A 19,522-nucleotide genomic window follows, 5' to 3' on the forward strand; every position below is an offset into this window, starting at 1 on the left:
GATTCCCCCGGAGGAGCTGGCCCAAGTGGCTGGGGAGAGGGAAGTCTGGGTCTCCCTGCTTAGGCTGCTGCCCCCGCGACCCGACCCCGGATAAGCGGAAGACAATGGATGGATGGATGGATGGATATCATGTAACTGGTGCAATTCAGATGTGAGTCGAGTTGAAAGTGACCCGTGTGTGTAACCAGGTCCTGTCTGCTCGGATCGTCACAAAAATGAAGGAGGGATGCACCAGAAGCTGACATAGCAGACGTGCATTTCATGTCAAATACATTAAAGGCTGTTCTTGTCTGAAAGGCGCTCATTAAAGAAGGCTGTTTAGCCTTAATCATCTGAGTTAAAGGCATAGGTCAGATCTTTTGAAGTGGGGTTCTGTGGAAAGGTTGTGACCAGTTAATATCTTACCTGTTGTAGATAGCTCTTTGAAAGGTTGGAGAGATTGTTTTATTCTGACCAGATTGAAGAGCTAATAGCTAGTCCAAGCAGGGCCAAGACCAAAGTGGATTGTTGCAAACTTAAAACGCTTCCACCGTCAAAACATTTCATAGCAGTAAATGCTGTTTTATAATCCTGTACACCACCAAGTGTTATGATATTCCTGGTGGGAGTACCCCAGGCTTCACTGAACGGGCTACAGGAAGTTGCTGCTGCAGCGTTTTGCACCCACAAGTCAGCATAGAGTTCTGTGTAAATAATCATATCATATAAAAAAAGACATTGAATTAGCTGTTTAAGTTAGTGTTTACACGAACCACAACAAAGGTTTTGGGGTTGTTTTAAGACGGCAAAGATCCACTTTGGTTCAACAGCTCTGAGTAGCTTCCAGTTTGTCAATCTGACCAGAATTAAACCCTATTTCTCCTAACTGAGGATGCACAAAGATCTTTCTACAACAGGTAAGATATTCATTGTTCATAACCTTTCTACAGAACTTTGCTTCAAAAAGTTTGATCTGTTGCTTTCTGAACCACAACCAAAATACTACAGACCCTTATTTTTTTTTTGGAGCGTAGAGAATTAGAGCTCAGTATTGAATGTTTTTTTTTTTTATTTTTGCTCCAAATAAAACTATTTTAGTTCTTTGATTGCATAGTTAGAGTTAAATCAAATTGTTATTTTAGTGGTTTTGTAGAAGGTTTTGAGATTCCTACAGAAACAGTTTTAGCAATAATTTATTTTGTTTAAATGATGGAAGAGAGAACTCACAGCCTGAACAGAAGAGCCTAGGGCTTTTTGCAGTTTCTTTTTTTTTGGTCTAAAAATCTCTCGTATTGTTCTTTTTAGGCTCCAGCTCCTGCAGACGTTAAACCAAAAGATGTTCCTGTAAGTAAAGTTTTCACAATTAGCCTTTAAGAGAGTCCCAGCCTCATGGTCTCAGTTTATTTTGATTCAGATAAGACAAGGTTTATAGAGAGACTTTTCCCAACACACACACACCCACATACACACACACATACAGGAAGCAGTGTTTCCACTGTATGACCTGCTGGTTCTTCTGGAGTGGAGAATGTTGCACTGGCGGGTGTTGGCTGAACACGAGAACTCCCTCCTCTGTTAGAACCAGTCGATTCATGTCAGACCGCACCAGTCACATAAATATGTGCGCACACACACACACACACACACACACACTGATACATGGTGATGCATCTGTTAAATGCTTGAACATGCAGGTTAATATTTACTCACTTCAACACACCCACATTTGCATCATAGCCTTCCTCCACTTTATCTGGCTGTCAGGGAGGTTTGATTCAGCGTACTTTCTTCTTCTCTCATCCTTTAAAACTCTCTTCCTGTTTGACTTTTGTGTTTAGGTTGTCGTGTTTGCCTCATTCTTGATAAAGCAGTTTGATTTCCTGTGTTGTGTCTGTCTTATAAGGACATTTATTTGTACGTTTTTGGCGTCTGTGGAATGTGAAGAAGGGTGTGTCTGTACTTTTCCCTCACGGTTGGTACAGGCAGTCTGGTTCACATTATTATTATTTTTTCCCCCCTTTTTGTTCATCTGGAGGTTTGTCAGGTTGTGCCCTCTAGTGGAGGATGGCGCTCCTTGTCACAGAGCATCATTCTTTTATTAAGAATCAGATTAATTTAAGATCAGGCAGGGGTTTTGCTGTTGCCTGGGGGTGGTATTTCAGGTATTTTTTTTTCATTTCAGAAACCCATGAGCACAGATGAGGCTCTGGAAGAACTTTCGTTTGGTTTCAGTACGTCCACAGCTCCATCTGGACCTAAAGAGGAGAAGGTCAGGCTTTAATCTCTCTGCTGCTTGTCCAATCCTGACTTTATGGTGCAGTTTACACCTGTGACATTTGTATTTCATAGATGCTATTCAAATACCAGCAGTGTGTCTACAATCAAATTCAAATGCATTTAAAATGGACTTAAAATGGCCCAGCAGCACTTTTATTCTGTAATGTTGTCTGTCTTATAGAAAGTTGCTCCCCCTGCTGACAAAAAGGCAAGGTTAGAGAAAACCTCTGAGGACTTCTCCCTAAAGGTAGGAGTACCCACTGTTTCATCCATAGTATTATCTACAAGACACAACATGCACAGAAAAGAGTTTTCATGACATTATCTCAAGATAACAAGTCATTTATCTTATTATCTTGTGATAACAGATGTTAGATTAACATAAAAAGCTCGTTTTGTTGTAATAATGGTTTAAATATGTTGTCATGTCAAGATGTCCAAGCTGGTTTGTTTTGGTTTAGTTAGTTCAACCCAGAAAAGCTCATTTTCTTGTCATATTAAACAAATCAGTAATCAGGGCAGTCCTGCTGTCAACTGATTCAAGCTGAAAATGTCACATCAAGGAACATCCATCACTGATCAATATGTTACTATAGATCATCTCCAAGGGTCCAGACAGCGATAGTAAATAGTGACACTGGCTATAACAGAAGAGCCACTCATTTTTGCCCCCCCAGTCATTTTGTTATCTCAAGAAAGCAAACTTTGTTGTCCCAAAATATCGAGGTAAAACTGTCTTGAGATAACGGAGTAGTTAAATTATGCAGCGGTTTTTCTGTGGCTGATGATCTTTAGAAATCAGGGCAGTTTGTAGATATTTTTTTTTTTTTTTTTTTTTTTTTTTTTTTTTTATTAGCCATTATGTATTTTTTATTTAACAAAATATATGTAAGGATGTTAAATACTTGGGACATAAACGATGACCTGTCTGACGATCGTGACATGNCCCAGTCATTTTGTTATCTCAAGAAAGCAAACTTTGTTGTCCCAAAATATCGAGGTAAAACTGTCTTGAGATAACGGAGTAGTTAAATTATGCAGCAGTTATCATAACTCTGGTTTTCCTTGGCCTCATGAGACAATTTAAAAACTTTTTTTTTTTTTTTTTGTTCTTTTGTATTAGCCATTATGTATTTTTTATTTAACAAAATATATGTAAGGATGTTAAATACTTGGGACATAAACGATGACCTGTCTGACGATCGTGACATGTATAGGCAGTATCGTATGATGTATGCACAAGCTAATATGCTGATTAGAATATTTGGCATGTGTTCATCCTCTGTAAAGTTAGCTGTGTTTAAAGCCTTTTGCACCCCACTTTACACTGCCCATCTGTGGCGACAGTGCAAAAGAAGCAGCGTTCAGAAACTTTACGTGGCACATATTGATGCTATGAGGCTACTACTTAAAGTGCCTAGACGGAGTAGTGCTAGCCATATGTTTGTGCGTAACGCTGGACCCACATGTCCAGCTGTGCTCAGGAATCTTATGTACAAATGCATGTGTGTAGATTATCTGTCGAGCAATAATATAAATGCAACTTTAGTAAACCCTGCACTGAGTTCAGTTAGATTCATTTGAAGATTGTGGAACCACAATTGTGTTTTATTTTCTACTACGGACCTTTTTATGTGTCTGGAACAAAGTGATTTGATTTGATAACAGTATTTGCTTAACTTGAATGGCTTTTGTTCAAAACCGGAAGGAATAAATCCTATAATATTTGAAGTTTATGGACATTCAGTAATGCCAAGCAGTTTGTTTACCCTTTTTATCTGTTCTGAATGTTAAAAGTATTGAAGCTAGAAAACAAAAGCTTGTTAGCATGTTTGTAGAACATCGTGAGTGAAACAAACAGAAGATCTTTAGCTTAGAGTTTCCATCTTGGACCTGCGGTGCAGCAAGAAGTCTCAAAAATGAGGTTTTTCCCACATTCAAATTTAGAAATATTGTTATATAACAAAGAGTCATATATTCAGTTTGAACCTCAGAGTCTCTTGTCCATTGGTTTGTTGTCCCCGTAGGCAGCAGTCCCTCCTGTAGCTGTGTGCCCCCCCGCTCCCCAAGCTGATAAAAAAACAAAGATGAGCCAAGCTACAGCTGAATTCTGCCTGGAAGATGTGCTCGACTCCAAAACGGACACACAGCTCAAGTCTGACAAGGTGAGCTGGACACGAAGTGGAGCCCAACGTGAATAATTAATAAAAGTGTGATCAGCTGATCAACAAGCGCCATAATGTCCTCGCAGGACTCCTTTATGTCCCTGGATGCTCTCAGTGCTCTTGGAGACACGTTGCCAGAAGACAAGCCAAAACCTGAATCTCCCAAACTCAAACCTGAGGACATCGTCCCGGTAGGAGCGCAGAAAAGACGAGCAGAAAACAGCAACTGTTTACCATCAGAAAAAATGTCTTATTTTCTCCCATTTTCTTTTTTCTTTCCCCTACAGGAGGACAAAGTGAAGAAAGACAAGGGTGTACTGGTAGGAGAGAGGGATGACACACTTCCTCCAGAATATAGATTTAAAGAGGAAGATCTCAAAAAACTGCCTGCTCCTAAACCAGAGGTAAGGAAGGAAGTATTTGAATTTATGCATTATGTTCCAAAATATGGAATCAGGAAGCTGACCGAGTGTTCTGTGTGTTTCTGCAGCCCACCATGGGGACTGTAGAAGCTCTGGACATTTTGTCTGGAGACTTCAGCACCTCCTCGGCTGCTCCTTGTGTCCAGGCTCCTGTTGTCAAACCCACAGCTCCTCCTGCGCAGGTACACAGTGCATCCAGTTCCTGTCTAGAGCAGATTCAGACAAGCCCAGTTTAAATCGTTTTTAAGCTCTTTAACTCTCGGATGTTGTAGAAATCTCCTCCTCCTCCCGCTGCTGGCAAGAAAGCCACAAAGGGCAAAGTTTCTGACGATTTCTCTCTGGAGGCGGGGCTGTGTGCTGCCAGTGCCCAGGTACAGTACACCAGGCGAGTTCCTCCATTTCCAGTTTTCCTGTAAGTTTTTATTAAAAAATCTACAGGAAACTGGTCACACAGAGCACTTTTGCTATCTGTGCTAGATATTTATTAGAGGAGTAAAATAATTATTGTAAAAACACAGATGTTTCAGTTATTTTTTACAGGTTATGACGTTTGTAACGGGGCAAAAGATTTAATTTTCAAAACATGACTCAGTGTATATGAAACTTGTGGAGTTTGCATCTTATTGTGATGGAGATGTGCGCTTCTTAAGGATTTTTATGGGAGGTGATAGAAAAGAAGGATCCTATAAACTGTTGATCACAGATTCAGATGCCAAGTTTATATCCTATTTTGCCACTTTTTTTTTAAATCAGATTATAAGCATTAAACCGGGTGTCCTCTGTGTTGTTTTGTAGAAAGTGGAGTCCTCTGGAGTTCCTCCTGTAGCTGTGTGCACCTTCCCCGGGAAAACTGCAGCCGATGCTAAACCCAAGATTGATAAGGTGCAGAACAAGACTCGTCCTGCTTTCTGTCTTGTATTTTCTGTATTGCATTTCAACGGGTTGAACAAGAAATGCGCGACACACTGAGATCAAACAACCACCTCTCGTCTCCTCAGGTGGACTCCTTTATGTCCCTGGATGCTCTAAGTGCTCTTGGAGACACGTTGCCAGAAGACAAGCCGAAACCTGAATCTCCCAAACTCAAACCTGAGGACATCGTCCCGGTAGGAGCGCAGAAAAGACGAGCAGAAAACAACAACTGTTTATCATCAGAAAAATGTCTTATTTTCTCCCATTTTCTTTTTTCTTTCCCCTACAGGAGGACAAAGTGAAGAAGGAGAAGGGTGTACTGGTAGGAGAGAGGGATGACACACTTCCTCCAGAATATAGATTTAAAGAGGAAGATCTCAAAAAACTGCCTGCTCCTAAACCAGAGGTAAGGAAGGAAGTATTTGAATTTATGCATTATGTTCCAAAATATGGAATCAGGAAGCTGACCGAGTGTTCTGTGTGTTTCTGCAGCCCACCATGGGGACTGTAGAAGCTCTGGACATTTTGTCTGGAGACTTCAGCACCTCCTCGGCTGCTCCTTGTGTCCAGGCTCCTGTTGTCAAACCCACAGCTCCTCCTGCGCAGGTATAACACTGTCAGCTCCTATTGATTCTCACAAATACTGTCACGGTTTTATCAGTGTTTCCTTATTTAATTCTCCTTAAGAATCAAATTCAGTGGGATATGAAAACTGTTTCATGGTGTCATTTTTTTCCTTTCCTTGTTGTCCTAAACAGTCAAATTGGTTCTGTTTTGTAGGCTAAAGTGGAGGATTTGTCAGCCCTCGACCAGCTCTCCAGTGATTTTGTGGCTCCTTCTAAAGCTTCTGGGGTCCATGCTCCTGCCCCCCCTCCTACAAGGACACCTCCTATAGTAAATCTACTTGTCTGCTTAAATTGGTGTATATCAATGGTCAGGTTTTTTTTTTATGTCTGCAGCGTCTGACCCTTTCTCGTGAAAGGGCGTTTTGTTTTTGTTGACTTAGGACCTGGAATTTAAAGGGATTTTTTCAGTTTGATTTTAAGTAATGGACTTGCACAAAGTGTTTCAGATTAACAATCTTTGTTTTGATCAGTCCTAACAATACATAAAACTCAAAAGTGGAAAATCCATATTTTATAGAACCACATTTGGCAGCAAGTTTCTTCGGAGTTGGTATAGAGTCGAGTTCGGTATATCTGTTCAATGAAGCTTTTATCCAGCTGCGTTCCATGTCTTGTATCTTCTTAAATGTACTTTGATTTCAGGCCACATGTCTAACACCGTGTTGTTGTTGCTGTTTTTGCAGAAGGCAGTTTGTCCACCGGCGCCACACAAACCAGGGCCCGCCAAACCCGAGACTAAGAAGGTGACACTGAAAGCTCAAAAGATTTTTATGTTTAAAAAAAAAAGAAAAAAAAAAAAGCTTTTTATTTCAGTAATGCTGTTTTCTTTGATTGGAAATGTACTCAGGTGTTCTCAGAACTGAACCACTAACCTGTTTTCTTCCATCTTCTGGTTCAGGATACGTCCATCCCTGCTGATGCTCTCAGTGCTCTCGGTGACACTTTGGCTCCGGATGAACCCAAAAAACCTGAAGCCAAACTCAGACCTGAGGACATTGTCTCGGTAAAGAGCGTACAAACTTCTCAGTCTTTTTTATTCAGTAAAATGTACAATATAATTAGTTTCCACTCATGAGTTTATTTCCATGTCCTGTTTTTCTGTGTGCAAACGCTAGTACACCCTGGATTCTTAAAAGGTGGCTTATTGTTTTGTATTTTGCCTTTTTTACAGGAGGGAAAAGTCAAGGAGGAGAAGGGTGTGCGAGTAGGAGAGAGGGATGACACACTTCCTCCAGAATACAGATTTAAAGAGAAAGATCTCAAAAAACTGCCTGCTCCTAAACCAGAGGTAAGACGAATTCACTTCCTGTTTATCAGAACAAGAGCTCACTGATCTGAGTGGGTTTTTGTTGTTCTTCAAAAAAAAAATTTAAAGCAGCTAGCTGTGAGAGTCTGCTTCTTGTTTTATTTGTTTTATATTAAAAAATGAGGATAATTTCATACTCTGAGTTTTTTTTTATTAAACTCCTCTTCTCGTCAGCCCACCATGGAAACCGGTGAGGCTCTGGATATTTTGTCTGGAGACTTCATGACCTCCACGGCAGCTCCTGCTCCTGCCCAGGCTCCTGTCGTCACCCCCTCAGCTCCTCCTGCACAGGTACACACCTGCGGTATCACATCTATAATCCGACGCGGTACTTCGCAGGTTTTATTTAACCCATGTCGTCCTGTCGCTCCCTCAGCCTCCCGATGCGTTGGATATCTTGGCAGGGGATTTTGTTGCCTCCACTGCTGCACCAGCTGTGAAATCTGCACCTTGTGTTCCCACAGATGCCGATAAGCCGGTGAAAAACACGAGCCAAAATAAGCCTTTCAATAGACTCTTTTCATTTCCGTCGCCTAACATCTAAAAAACATTTTCCTTGTTTCAAACTCAGCTGGCGGCAGAAGCGGATAACGCCCTCGATGCTCTGTCGGACACTCTGAAGGACATCGCACCCGAACCCGTGCAGCCCGCCCCGGTTCCTGCTAAAGACCTGGTCAAGGTAGCCCTCCAGCACTTTCGGCACACTTCCAGAAAACTAAACCCGTACGAGCTGCCTTGACATGTGGCGGCTTGGTTGTTGCAGGAGAAAAAGGTTGTCGAAGAGAGGCTGGTCAAGATGGGAGAAAGAGACGACACGCTGCCACCAGAGTACCGACCAACTGAGGAGGAGCTTAAGGTAAAACTCACAGCGGGGAAAGTACTTTTATTCAGTTATATTTTCAAAATGTCTTATGTGCAGTCCAGTGACGTTTACAGTTTGTCAACTGTGCTTTTAATTTGAAAGAAAATGAAAGAGTTCAAGGAGAAAGAGGCAGCGAAACCCAAGAAGGTAGGGTCACCACATGTTGCAGTATGGATTCAAATGAAACATGTTCACAGATAGAAACATGCGCCCCCTTGTGTTTCCTCCTTGGCCACGCAGGAGGCGATGGATGACCAGACGGCGCTGAACCTGCTGTCTGATGACTTCTCTGCTACCCCGCAGCCTCCTGCACCCGTCAGCTCATGCACAACGAAGCTGGAACCTCCTGTGCTCGACTGTGAGCCCCGGAAGGTAACGGGGACGTGAACCGCCTCCTCCTCATGATGAAGGATTTTAAAAACGTCCTTTAAGTCAATAACTATTTTTAAAGCTTACCACTAATGTATTTGTTTGTTTTCTAGCCAATGGCCGGTGCTGTTCTGGACTCCCTGGCTGATACACTGATCGAAGGAGGCTCAGGATCTAAATCTAAAACAGAGAAGCCAAAGGTAAATAAAACCAAAATATTAAGATTTCACCACATTCAAAGTTTTGCAACTAATAGTTAAAATCCGTTACCACCAGTTTCAAGGTGTGTTATAAGTCAGGTCAACCTTAATTTGTTCGTCATACTTTCCCTCCAGTTTAAATGCCTGCAGTGAGATGCCAGAGAATACGGGGATTGTTTTGGTTTTGTAAACACCGAGCTGTGCTCCTCTTCTCCCCCACCTGTTGATGCAAGTTTTCAGCTCCTAAACTGCCCCCCTCCCCTTTTTAAAAATCCAACAGTCAGTTGTTTCTGGTAGCAAAACCCCCACAGCTGAACATGGCTCGTCTCCCATCCCTCTGTTTTGAAACGAGCGTTTGCAACAAGCTGCGAGAGCTGGCATTTGTGGAAAGAAACAAGCTGCTGCAGGCTAATTACCTCCCTACCATCATCACGTCTGTGTTAATTTCCTCAGATCTGGTGTCCCTTGACTCTAGTACAGACCTCCGGTAATGTTTAGCTCTTTACTTGGTTCGTCACTGGTAACTAGCTTCCTGTTCAGATCAGCTTCGGTTGACGGAGAGATGCAGAAAGGACGCGGCTGTAACATTTCAACTTCATTTCTTTCTTCCCAAAGGCAGCAAACACAGCATGCACCTGTGTGGCAACTTTTCTTATAGCTAAGGGGAGCATCCAACCACACTGACGGTCGTCTTAATGCTGGCTGTCGGCAAAAAAGCAGCAAACTTTCACCACAAATCATCAGCAGCATTTAAGCGGTCGCCTGCCAGGTGCAAACATAAGCCACTCAGGTCCGGGGGCCCACGCCCCACTCTGCGATGGCCCCCCTTTAGGTGGAAAAACTGGGCTGGTAATATCTGGCTCTGAAGCTACTATACAAAAAGGAGAATGACATTGAGCAGGTTTACATTAAACCTGTGACTAAATTAATTTTTTGTTTATTTTATAATTTTGCGTTTAAAAAAAACAAACTTTTACTTTTGAAATAGCATCTTGGTCTCTGTTTTTTTTCAACTAACTAAGATCTTAATTTAATCTCAGTGTTTTGTGATTAAATTAAGATTTCCATCTTGTTTTTTTGAACATGAAGATCTGATGACAGGAGATAAATTTAAATAAATCAGCGTCACGAGTGCAGGAAATATCCAGAGCTGATTTCAATCAACAGGCATTATGTGAACCAGTGCACTAAAATTAAAACTGTAAAAAAACTACAAATTATATGAGATTATAATTATTATAACAATGTCATATTATCTACGCAGCAGCGGGAATTGTTGGTGAAGTTCAGTATTTAAATAAAAGCAAATATAACATGTGGTGTTTCTGCTCAAGCTGATCAGACTGTTAGTTTTTGTTCCGGCGCCCCCTCTGGTCGGTCACTGAAGTTACCCCCCATGTGGCAGAGTGAAGCTGATGAGTTTAACAAGTCGTTCCTTCACATTTGTTTCAGGGAAAGAGCAAGTCAAAGTCAAAGTCCAAAGTAAGCAGGATGCTCGGTGCATGAAGGCCTGATGTGAGCTGAGTTTGGACAAGCTTAGACTTTCACTGGATCAGCGTGCATGACTGAGCTGAAAAAACACGAGCAAGGAACCGTTTTGAGCAGTAAAACTGAAGCGTTTCAGTGCCTGCACACAGCCGCTCATCACTCTGTCTCCTGCAACCCCACGCCAGAAAACTATTGCATGCAGCTTTTTTTTTTCTTTTTTTCCTTTTCACTTGTCTTGTTTCTAAGTTTTCTAAATCTTTGTGCAGACACAGAAGACGCAAGCTGCAGCGGAGCCGCCTGCCGCTGACGTCCCGCCAGCTCAGCTGAGCAAAGACGTTACGCCGTCGTCCACAGCGAAGGGAGGCAGGAGATAGTTCACTTGGTGAGGTTTGAGCTGCTGTTCTGCCAAAATACAAGCCGATAACCTTCCTGATTGTCCTCTGACCGGTGGCTGTGTCGTGTGCTGCAGGTTGTGGCTGTAATTCGTCCTCCAGACCACAGGGATGCATCAGTGAGGGAGCTGCTTTTTTTTTTTGGATGGTGATTCTATTTTTCTAACTCGTCAAGAATGTATACCGAACAGCCGACAGACTTGGATATAACCCTTTAAACACCTGCTCAGTTCACACATTTAAACACATCTTCAAGCACCACCACTTTTTTTTTCTTTTTACTTTCAAATATTGGAAACTTTAGATTATTATTATTTTTTTTGCCTTTGGAGAAAACGAACTCGGACTTTTCACAAAGTAAAGAACGAGCCGTCAGCTCGTATGAGAGCACCACAGAGGAGGGGGGGGGGGGTTGTGACGGGATGTTTGTGCAATCTGTGCAAACACAGAAAAAAGCAAAAAAAAACCCAAAAAGCCAAGTTTTCTACCACGTCGTGTTCGGATGCTATTAAGACACTAGTGTACAGCTTAGTTTGAGGTTATTTTAAACAATCTGTTGTTTACATGATTAATTTACGTGGAGGATTTCCAGGAGGTGTTCTGCTCATTTCTGTATTAGGGAGATTTTTTTGTTTTTTTGGGGGTTTTTTTCCTGTAGAAGAAAAAAAAAAATCTGTCAAAAGAAGGGTCTTTTTGTACGAACTTGGCTTCATAAAAACAAAAAGTCCTGGTATTCAGAAGTGCACTTCAAGACCGTGACCCTTTACGAGCTGCCGTTCTTTGTATGCTGTTTAGGATTATTCTTTTTTCCTCTCTCAGAACCAACACTGTATGATTTACCAAGGGCTGTCGCTTTCGACTTGGGGCAAAAATCGTATAAGAAAATTCAAATGTTTTATTTTTTTTTTTCTGAGGGAGAAGTTTTACAGTTTAAGAAATGCTACAATTTGTCTAAGATGGATAATAAGTGCCTAAATAAGTAGTTAAAGCTAACCCAAAGAATAGTTTTGAGAAGTGCTTAGTGCCGCAATAAAACTGATCAAACACTGTCTTCTTAAAAGGTGTAAGAGAAATGTGTGTGTGTGTGTGAGAGAGATAGAGGGGGAACAGAATCTCTTTCGAAAGTTTCTCTCTCTTCTCCTGACATATTTGTTGTTGGGTTTTTTTCACTCTGCATACGGTTGAAGCAGCCCACATCCTTTCGACTCACTAGGGTCGTAAAACAAACGTCAATTTGCTCAGATGATGTACTTTTTGTGTCGAGACGCCGAACGAGCGACGCAGACGTGTCGGGTTTTTAATCTGTGGAGAAGAATGAAAATCCAAATAAACTAATGAAGACAAACCCAGTTCGCTGCAGCCAAAGGGACTCTTTGTCTGGAACTTTATTTTATGTTGCATATTTTCACAACAATAGGGTGTAAAAAAAAAAAGTACAACGATTTAAAAAAAACAAAAAAAGCACGGTTTGAATATCTGTTCGTTTTTAAGTTTTTGAAGTTTAGGAAAAATAATACAGTAAAAAAGCCAATTTTTATCTTCAAAATGTCCAATCACAAGTCATATTTACATGAACGTTTCTGTTAAACAACACCGACTGCAAGTAATGTGGAATAAAAGCAATGTCAGGAAAATAAAAATGCAAAAAGAAATACTGCAGAAGGAAAACAGAATTCTGTACAAACATTTCATAAATTACATTTATATTAAAAAAACAAAAACAATTTGGCTCAAAATTCTCAGGATTCTTCGGTTCTGTCAGCAATAATGTTGGTGGAGAAACAACAAAATATTTCATGGTTTTATAAAAAAAAAAAAAGTCAGTGTCTTCAGATGAAACGGCTTGTTGAGCTGCTGTTCTGTTGGAAATCTTCGGGTTGTTCCTTCAGAAGAGAGTTTAAAAAAACAAAACCTTTTTGACCAATAAAATAAAATTAAAAAAGCTAAAAAAAAATCCAAGCAGTTTGAAGAAACGGTAAAGCTGCAGCTCTTTCCATCAGACGTGTCTGTTGGTCATCATTTGTTTTTCGAGCGCGTCCATCCTCAGCCTGCAGATTTATTTGTTTTAAACAGAAATAACCAAAATTAAAAAGGCAAATCATTTTTTTAGGTTGAGGGATTTTAGAGCTTTCAGTTAACCTAAAATTAAACTTTAATCAAAATATTCAAGTTTTAGCCTAAAAAAAAACAGCAAAAAGCACTAATTAGTGAATTTGACCCAGTAGGTTTCAGACAGAAATGTGAATATTTTAGTTAAATACAAAACAATATTCACATCAAAAAAACAAAAACCTATTGCTGCAAGCCCGCCTGAGTTTTATTTTTTTATTTATTTAATTTATTTTTGTTTGTTTGCTTCTTGAGTTTAGATTTTTGAGAGGGCATGAAAGTAAAGACTTTTTATTTTTCTTGCTCCAGCTCTGAAAATTAAAGAAAAAAAAAATATATAAACAGGAAGAAGAACTTACTTTCTCTTGTGATGGTGTGGGCACCTTCGGGTCCTCATTTCTGGAAGGAAAAAAAGAGATTTAAACGTGGAGAATAATAGCATTTGGGAAAAAAAAAACAATGTAAACAAAAAACTTTTTTTTTTTTTTTAGAAGAAAATGTGGAATAAAATAAAAGCACGTTCCAGCTTTGCAGAGGATTTGTAAAGAGAGTTTGGGGGTAAGAGCCTGAAAGGGACCTACTGTTGCAGTACAGAGTGGTGACGATGAGGAGCAGGAGGAGAAGGCCGCAGCCTCCAGCCAGGGGCCCCAGGATGATCGGAGCACAGAACATGGACGGACCTGTGAAAACACAAGCTGTTAGTCCTTCACCGAGGCAGAAAACCTGCAGGAGGAGAGCAGTGCCTGTTACCCGTCTTGTTCTTGTCTTTGCACAGGCAGGTCTTGGTTGGTGTTGACGTTTGCGTGGTGGGCCGCACCGGCGGAGCCTTTGTTACCTTTTTAGTTGCTTGTGAAAAAAAGGAGTGAAAAGAGGACATGAGACGTCTGGATTCACTGAAAGAATTGGACCACGCTGAGGGAACCGAACCCACCTTCATCCAGTTTCAGTCGGGTTACTTCTCCAAATAGGAGTTTGTTTCCATTGACGAGAGAGCCGCAGCTGTAAACCCCGCTGTCGTTGTTTTTGTTGAAGGACTTCAGGATTAAAGTTTGGGAATCTGTCGTCTGGAATCTGAACTTGTTATTAAAGTTGGGTCTAGATGTTTTGAGTTGACCAGTGGAGCTGACTGATGCGATGAACTCCATGCCAGACTTGTCCAGCGCTCGGAACCAGATCACCATGGTCCCCTTCTCAGGCTTGCAGCTGATCATAGCCTCCTTCCCCTCCTCTGCTTTAACATCAGCTGAGGTGACCTCTGAAGGCAGGGAGCAAAACCACAGATGCAATTATTTCCCCTTCTTCACGACGGAAAAAAACAACAAGAAGCAACGTCACAACCATGGGGTTTCTCTTACTTTGACAAAGCAGCAGGATCAGCAGAACCCGAGTCCATGTGGGGTCCATTGTCAGTCTTCCGGAGGACGGCGGCAGTCGAACCCGTCTCAGCTGCTTTCACTGGAAGCTGCGGAGGGAGGCAGCTCGGTGAGGGCGTCAGACCCCGCCCCCGGCTGCTGTGTCGAATCGGATCGTTGCAGCGGATTGTTTGCAGAGCCCTCCTGCAGCGTGGAGCCCACCCGATCTGCGCCCCGCTCCCCCGACTCCACGCGTTATTGGCCCACGAGCGCAGCGGAACGTGGGCTGAAGAAGGATGAGGGGGGGTAGGTAGGAAGTGGCGCAACTGCAAAGGGGAGAACAGGTTATTGGAACGCTGCTCTTTGTTTTATATATACTGTATGTGCACTGTAAACAACCAAGGAGGCTTCCACCAGAATCCCTGCTGCGCCTGACCTCTGACCTCCGCTCTGCCCATTCTGACACATCGCCCTCATCCAGGCATCTTCATACCATCAGAGCTGAACTGTGAAGAGAAACATTGAAAGAAACTATGAGAAAATAGATATTTATGCTGCTGAACACATCCCCTGCTGGTAAACTGTGCTTTGAAGTTTTTGGGTGAACAGAAACCAGATCAAGATAAGACTAAAGTACAAAAAAAAAACATTTTCTGTGACGGAGTCAGCCAGCAGCCTTCTGTTTCCTCACCTCTCTGACTCTTCTTGGCACCGCCAGACAGTAAATGACAAAATTAGGCAGTCAAATGAAAATGTCTTAGTAAAATACTAAAGATAACTCCAGTGCTCTGGATTTTGACAGCATCTTATAATTATTTTAATGCTTCTAAACGGAGTGTAAAGAAAAGAACTGAAGCACATTTTGCTCTGTTTGAAAACCCAATGAGTTTTTCTGAACTACACAATATGTGTCTACTTCTGAATTCAAGAAAGAGAAAGAGAGATTAAAAAAACTAGCAATAGTACGTAAAAAAAAACTGGACTTATCTTATAATCAACGTGCCCATACAGAGGTTTCTTCGACATGTGTGTATACTGTATATATCAGTCCCCCACCATACACACACACACACACACACACACACACACACTGATAAAGCATCGTTCAAGCTGCAGCAAACAGACAGACGGCTCCCAACACCATCCTGCTCAGACTGGGTCAAACATCAATTATTTAAATATGTCACACTCTTTATGAGTTCCAGGAGCGAAGCAGGAGGCAGGAACTGCAACATGCTTGAGCAAATTACACATCTTCGACAATCATGCAACAAGTATGTGTGTGTGAGAACACACACACACACACACACACACACATGCACTCTTTCAGTGAAAGAGACCTGCAGTCAAACCGCTGCGACGAAAACAGACAGAACCTAAACTGCTTCACTTGTTACTGAAGTTTATCAAAAATAAATAAATAACATCGCCCCTTTTGTCCTTCTGACAAACTCTGTATAAATTATTTGGCACCTCTTTGCAAAAAGAGTACCTTTATAAGTGATTTATTAATACTTTAGAATAGGTTATTTTTGAGTATTTATGCCTTGTGTAAACAATTTACAGCATTAATAAGCATTCATAAAACAGTTAGAAAAGCACTGATCTTACTGTTTTTTTTTTTAATAACTTTATTCACCAAAACACATTTTGTGTCTACAAATGATTAATGGTAAACAGATTAGAGAGTACTGATCACTATTTAAAAGACCAAAAATATTCTAAATTTAATCTAATGAACTGTGATGTCTTATTAACGAGTCATTAAGTGTTTACAGCCTAACAAATACCTGCTTTAATAAATAATAATTAGTTGTTTATATCCTTGTAAAGTGGTGCCATAATTTATTTTTTTATAAGCATGTTTCAAGTACTGATCATTAGAGATCATTATTCATTGTTGGATGCCCTTTTTTTTAAAAAAAAAACAAAAACAAAATCCATCTTCTTATTAAACAATCATCTTAGCACCACTTATAATTCTGCCACAATCTCGGCCACATTTATTTATTTATTTTTAGCGTAGCTGAAGATCCTCCTTTAACCTGCCGGCGGCTCGGCTTGAATATCCAGGTCTATGACTGGTTACGTTTTTTGCCCCAACACAAAGTTATTTCAGCAGGCGCTGCTTGGCCAGAAAACACAGAAGTAGTTCCAGTACAGACAATGAAGACATTGATTGTTTTCATGTACTCTGAACAACATGATCGAACTTTTGATACGTCAGCTCATCGGAACTGCCAAAACACTGTACTCCAGTGCGAGAGTGAAAATGTAAACGCTGCAGGTGGTGTTGCGGTGATCTGTACATCCAGGCAGCCAGCTGAACCCTAAAAACCACTAGATGGCAACAGAAGTAGAGTTCAGACCTGCGCCGTTTGCTGAAAATCCAACCACCGAGTCATGAGTCACGCCAGCTTCGGTTCCATCACAACCCGAACAGGTGTTTGAACCCCTGAGACGAAGCTTCCAGAAAAACACCTTCTGTGACACCTGTGGTTGGACTGTGGCTTTGCGCTCGTACGTCATGCTCTCATGTTTGGGCCGACGAAGAGCCAAACGGGAGTGCTGATTTATGTCATTTACTGTCATGAGACAAGCCACACTGGGAGGTGGCCAGTGGAGCTCAGGATGGCAAAGTGGGGTCGATTTGGGAGGATGAAGCTGAAGTCATCAAAAGTCTAAAGCAGGGGTTTCCAATCCTGGTCCTGGAGGGCCACCATCCTGCATGTTTTCCTTGTTTCTCTGCTCCAACACACCTGATTCAGTGGTTAAATCATCTCTTCATGTTCTGCAGAAGCCTGTTAATCAGCCATTGCTTCAAATCAGGTGTGTTGGAGCAGAGGAACAAGTAAAACCTGCAGGATAGAGGCCCTCCAGGACCAGGATTGGCCACCCCTGGTCTAAAGTTTCACTGTTTGAGGCACTTCTGTCGAAAAGCCAGGTTATACAGGTTCTACTGTTGGACAGAGCTGTAGAAAATTGTATGGCTGAAGTATTTTACCAGTGTCCCATCCAGCTTTGGTTCAACGGTTCGGTGAGAGATGGTACAAAACGCTGTGAATTAGAACCAAGAACTTGACTGACAAGTGGCCATAGATGGAAATAAAAGGGTTTTCTTGGTTCTGTCACTGCATGTGAAAGCCAATCGAGGAGCGGTGGGAAAGTGAAACTCTTCAGATCAGATGCTGAGGCGCAACTCGAAGCCCGTCACATTTCCTGTGCTGTGATGGAAAACAAGTGCGCCGATTTGGGCAACGGGTGCTGACATTTTTCACCTGTCTGTGGGCGATTTATCTGTTCCACGGGTGGGTGGAGGTACAGAGAGACAAATTAAAGCCTGGGAATGAAACGTCAGACGCAGTTATCGTGTTATTGACTTGTGCCGACGAGCTTTCGCTTCATCTTGTCGCCCTTTTGGACCCTGAGAGGCCCTTACTGTCCGGCTCTTTTCATAAATGAAAAGACTATTTCGACTGAAACCTGAATGGAAACCCGGTAGTTTCGATCTGTGCAGCGTTTTCAGTAAGCAGGGGATTCTGTTGATACTGTTTTGTCAGAGGGAAGACCCAGTCAAAATGCTCTCAGTTGGCCCACTTCACCTTTCCATATCTCTGTTTCAGGACTGAGTCACTCACAGGCACACCTGCATGGGCTTCCCTGTATTAGTCACACTGGGAGGGTGGGGGTCTCCAACCTGAAACCTGCATGTGTGTGTGTGTGTTGTGGGTGACCAGGGGAAGCCAGTGAGAAAAAAATAAAAAAGGCTGTACAGCAACGCTGCAAAGGCAGTCAGAAGATTTGTCTTAACAGTCTGGAAAATGGCAGCTTCAGCAGTCCCAGAGGACGGACACCAGTCCCAGAGGTTGGACATCAGTCCCAGAGGACGTACACCAGTCCCAGAGGACGGACATCAGTCCCAGAGGATGGACACCAGTCCGGGTGGCTTCCTGGTGTTTCACCGCTCTGCTGCTGAGCATCACGGGACAAGGACCTAAAGAGGAGTGAGTAGAGATGGAGAGCTTTGATCGTTAGCTGGACACACACACACACACACATGCCTGCTCAGTGTGGGTTTTTTTTCCTGAATCTAAGACTTCCTGTTAGGATTTTTACAGCACGTGTGGAACCAAAACCAGCTTTTACTCTTAAATTAGCTTAAAAGGACGAAAGTCTCCGAACTATGTTTTACAGGAATTTACATCTTTGATATGAAATGTTAAAAAAAATAAAATAAAATAGTGGGTGTCGTTTTAGAAACAATAGTGCTTGTATGTGCAGTTCAAGACATCTCCTGTTCAGGTTATGAAGATTTAAAAAACAAAACAAAAAAAGGCATCTTTAAATTATTTAAAATCCTGGAGTTTTCCAGTAAACAGGAGGTGCACATTAGATAATGATGCACCCCAGAGAGGATTAAAAAGTAAAGAAAAGCTAAAACTTTCACAGATATCTCTTAGATTCCAAAGTAATGAAGCAAATAAAAACATTTCATACCTTAACTGCGATGATGGGGTTATCACATGAGCTGTATGGTTAGTTAACGATACTGAAAGTAAACTTCCTTTTAGTTTAGACAGTTTGATGCAGATTTAGCTCTGCGATTTCTGGTGTGAGGCAGAAATATTTAAGCTGACGTGTGGAGCCTCCATGTGACAAAGTAAAAGGACAATGAGGAGACTTCTGGTTTATATTTGTAGTTTGCACCACACGGACTGATCATATTCGATTGGTTTTACACTAAACAGAACATGAGTTTGTAGCTTTTACGATTTATTCCGGTTCTGTAATAAAACCCAGTTCAGAGACAAACTGCATGGATAAAAGAAATATTACGGAGCCAGAGAAAATTATTCTTAACTTGGGTTAATAATACACAAAATTTTTTATTTTATTTAGTCTTTTTTTTTTAACAACGTACAGAAGAAGCTAAATTGACACCCATGAGTAGATTAAAAGAAATTAGTCTTGATAATTATCTCTTGAAACACACTTTGAGTTATAATTTCTTTGGAGGGTACGTTTTATTTTACACAAACAAGTTGGTTTAGACATTAAAAAAC

At 41.5% G+C, this 19,522-nt stretch overlaps 2 protein-coding genes across 16 annotated transcripts in view; one reads left to right on the forward strand and one right to left on the reverse strand.

The window, feature by feature from the left end:
* cast (calpastatin) overlaps positions 1 to 12,058 on the forward strand; it is a 37,042-nt gene extending 24,984 nt beyond the window's left edge. For 13 of the 15 annotated variants that reach the window (XM_017422821.3, XM_017422828.3, XM_017422822.3 and 10 more), the window contains 26 exons: positions 1,285 to 1,323; positions 2,162 to 2,248; positions 2,438 to 2,503; positions 4,284 to 4,421; positions 4,508 to 4,612; positions 4,709 to 4,825; positions 4,912 to 5,025; positions 5,116 to 5,214; positions 5,639 to 5,725; positions 5,842 to 5,949; positions 6,045 to 6,161; positions 6,248 to 6,361; positions 6,536 to 6,649; positions 7,065 to 7,124; positions 7,280 to 7,384; positions 7,553 to 7,669; positions 7,862 to 7,978; positions 8,064 to 8,165; positions 8,259 to 8,366; positions 8,451 to 8,543; positions 8,652 to 8,696; positions 8,790 to 8,921; positions 9,032 to 9,118; positions 10,571 to 10,600; positions 10,873 to 10,988; positions 11,076 to 12,058. In XM_017422821.3, coding sequence (XP_017278310.1) covers positions 1,285 to 1,323; positions 2,162 to 2,248; positions 2,438 to 2,503; positions 4,284 to 4,421; positions 4,508 to 4,612; positions 4,709 to 4,825; positions 4,912 to 5,025; positions 5,116 to 5,214; positions 5,639 to 5,725; positions 5,842 to 5,949; positions 6,045 to 6,161; positions 6,248 to 6,361; positions 6,536 to 6,649; positions 7,065 to 7,124; positions 7,280 to 7,384; positions 7,553 to 7,669; positions 7,862 to 7,978; positions 8,064 to 8,165; positions 8,259 to 8,366; positions 8,451 to 8,543; positions 8,652 to 8,696; positions 8,790 to 8,921; positions 9,032 to 9,118; positions 10,571 to 10,600; positions 10,873 to 10,980 — 2,409 coding nt within the window. In that variant the 3' untranslated portion in view covers positions 10,981 to 10,988; positions 11,076 to 12,058. The remainder of the gene's footprint in view (positions 1 to 1,284; positions 1,324 to 2,161; positions 2,249 to 2,437; positions 2,504 to 4,283; positions 4,422 to 4,507; positions 4,613 to 4,708; positions 4,826 to 4,911; positions 5,026 to 5,115; positions 5,215 to 5,638; positions 5,726 to 5,841; positions 5,950 to 6,044; positions 6,162 to 6,247; positions 6,362 to 6,535; positions 6,650 to 7,064; positions 7,125 to 7,279; positions 7,385 to 7,552; positions 7,670 to 7,861; positions 7,979 to 8,063; positions 8,166 to 8,258; positions 8,367 to 8,450; positions 8,544 to 8,651; positions 8,697 to 8,789; positions 8,922 to 9,031; positions 9,119 to 10,570; positions 10,601 to 10,872; positions 10,989 to 11,075) is intronic. The other 2 variants (XM_017422819.3, XM_017422830.3) reach the window with 2 other exon arrangements.
* cd8a (CD8a molecule) lies at positions 11,856 to 14,692 on the reverse strand. Its single transcript, XM_017422833.3, has 6 exons — positions 14,463 to 14,692; positions 14,039 to 14,362; positions 13,858 to 13,953; positions 13,689 to 13,787; positions 13,467 to 13,506; positions 11,856 to 13,046 (listed from the first exon to the last, which is right to left on the reverse strand). The coding sequence occupies exons 1-6, from the start codon at positions 14,509 to 14,511 to the stop codon at positions 12,995 to 12,997; spliced, it is 660 nt and encodes a 219-aa protein (XP_017278322.1). The 5' UTR covers positions 14,512 to 14,692; the 3' UTR covers positions 11,856 to 12,994.
* Positions 14,693 to 19,522: the final 4,830 nt, after the last annotated feature.

Source organism: Kryptolebias marmoratus, linkage group LG4, assembly GCF_001649575.2.
Source record: "Kryptolebias marmoratus isolate JLee-2015 linkage group LG4, ASM164957v2, whole genome shotgun sequence".
Lineage (NCBI taxonomy): Eukaryota > Metazoa > Chordata > Actinopteri > Cyprinodontiformes > Rivulidae > Kryptolebias > Kryptolebias marmoratus.

Coding starts and splice junctions, on each gene's coding strand:
- cd8a (XM_017422833.3), bottom strand. CDS start 14,511: ATGGACCCCACATGGACTCGGGTTCTGCTGATCCTGCTGCTTTGTCAA. Junction 13,507..13,688: donor CACCACTCTGTACTGCAACA/GTAGGTCCCTTT, acceptor TTTTCCTTCCAG/AAATGAGGACCCGAAGGTGC. Junction 13,047..13,466: donor CCACACCATCACAAGAGAAA/GTAAGTTCTTCT, acceptor ATAAATCTGCAG/GCTGAGGATGGACGCGCTCG.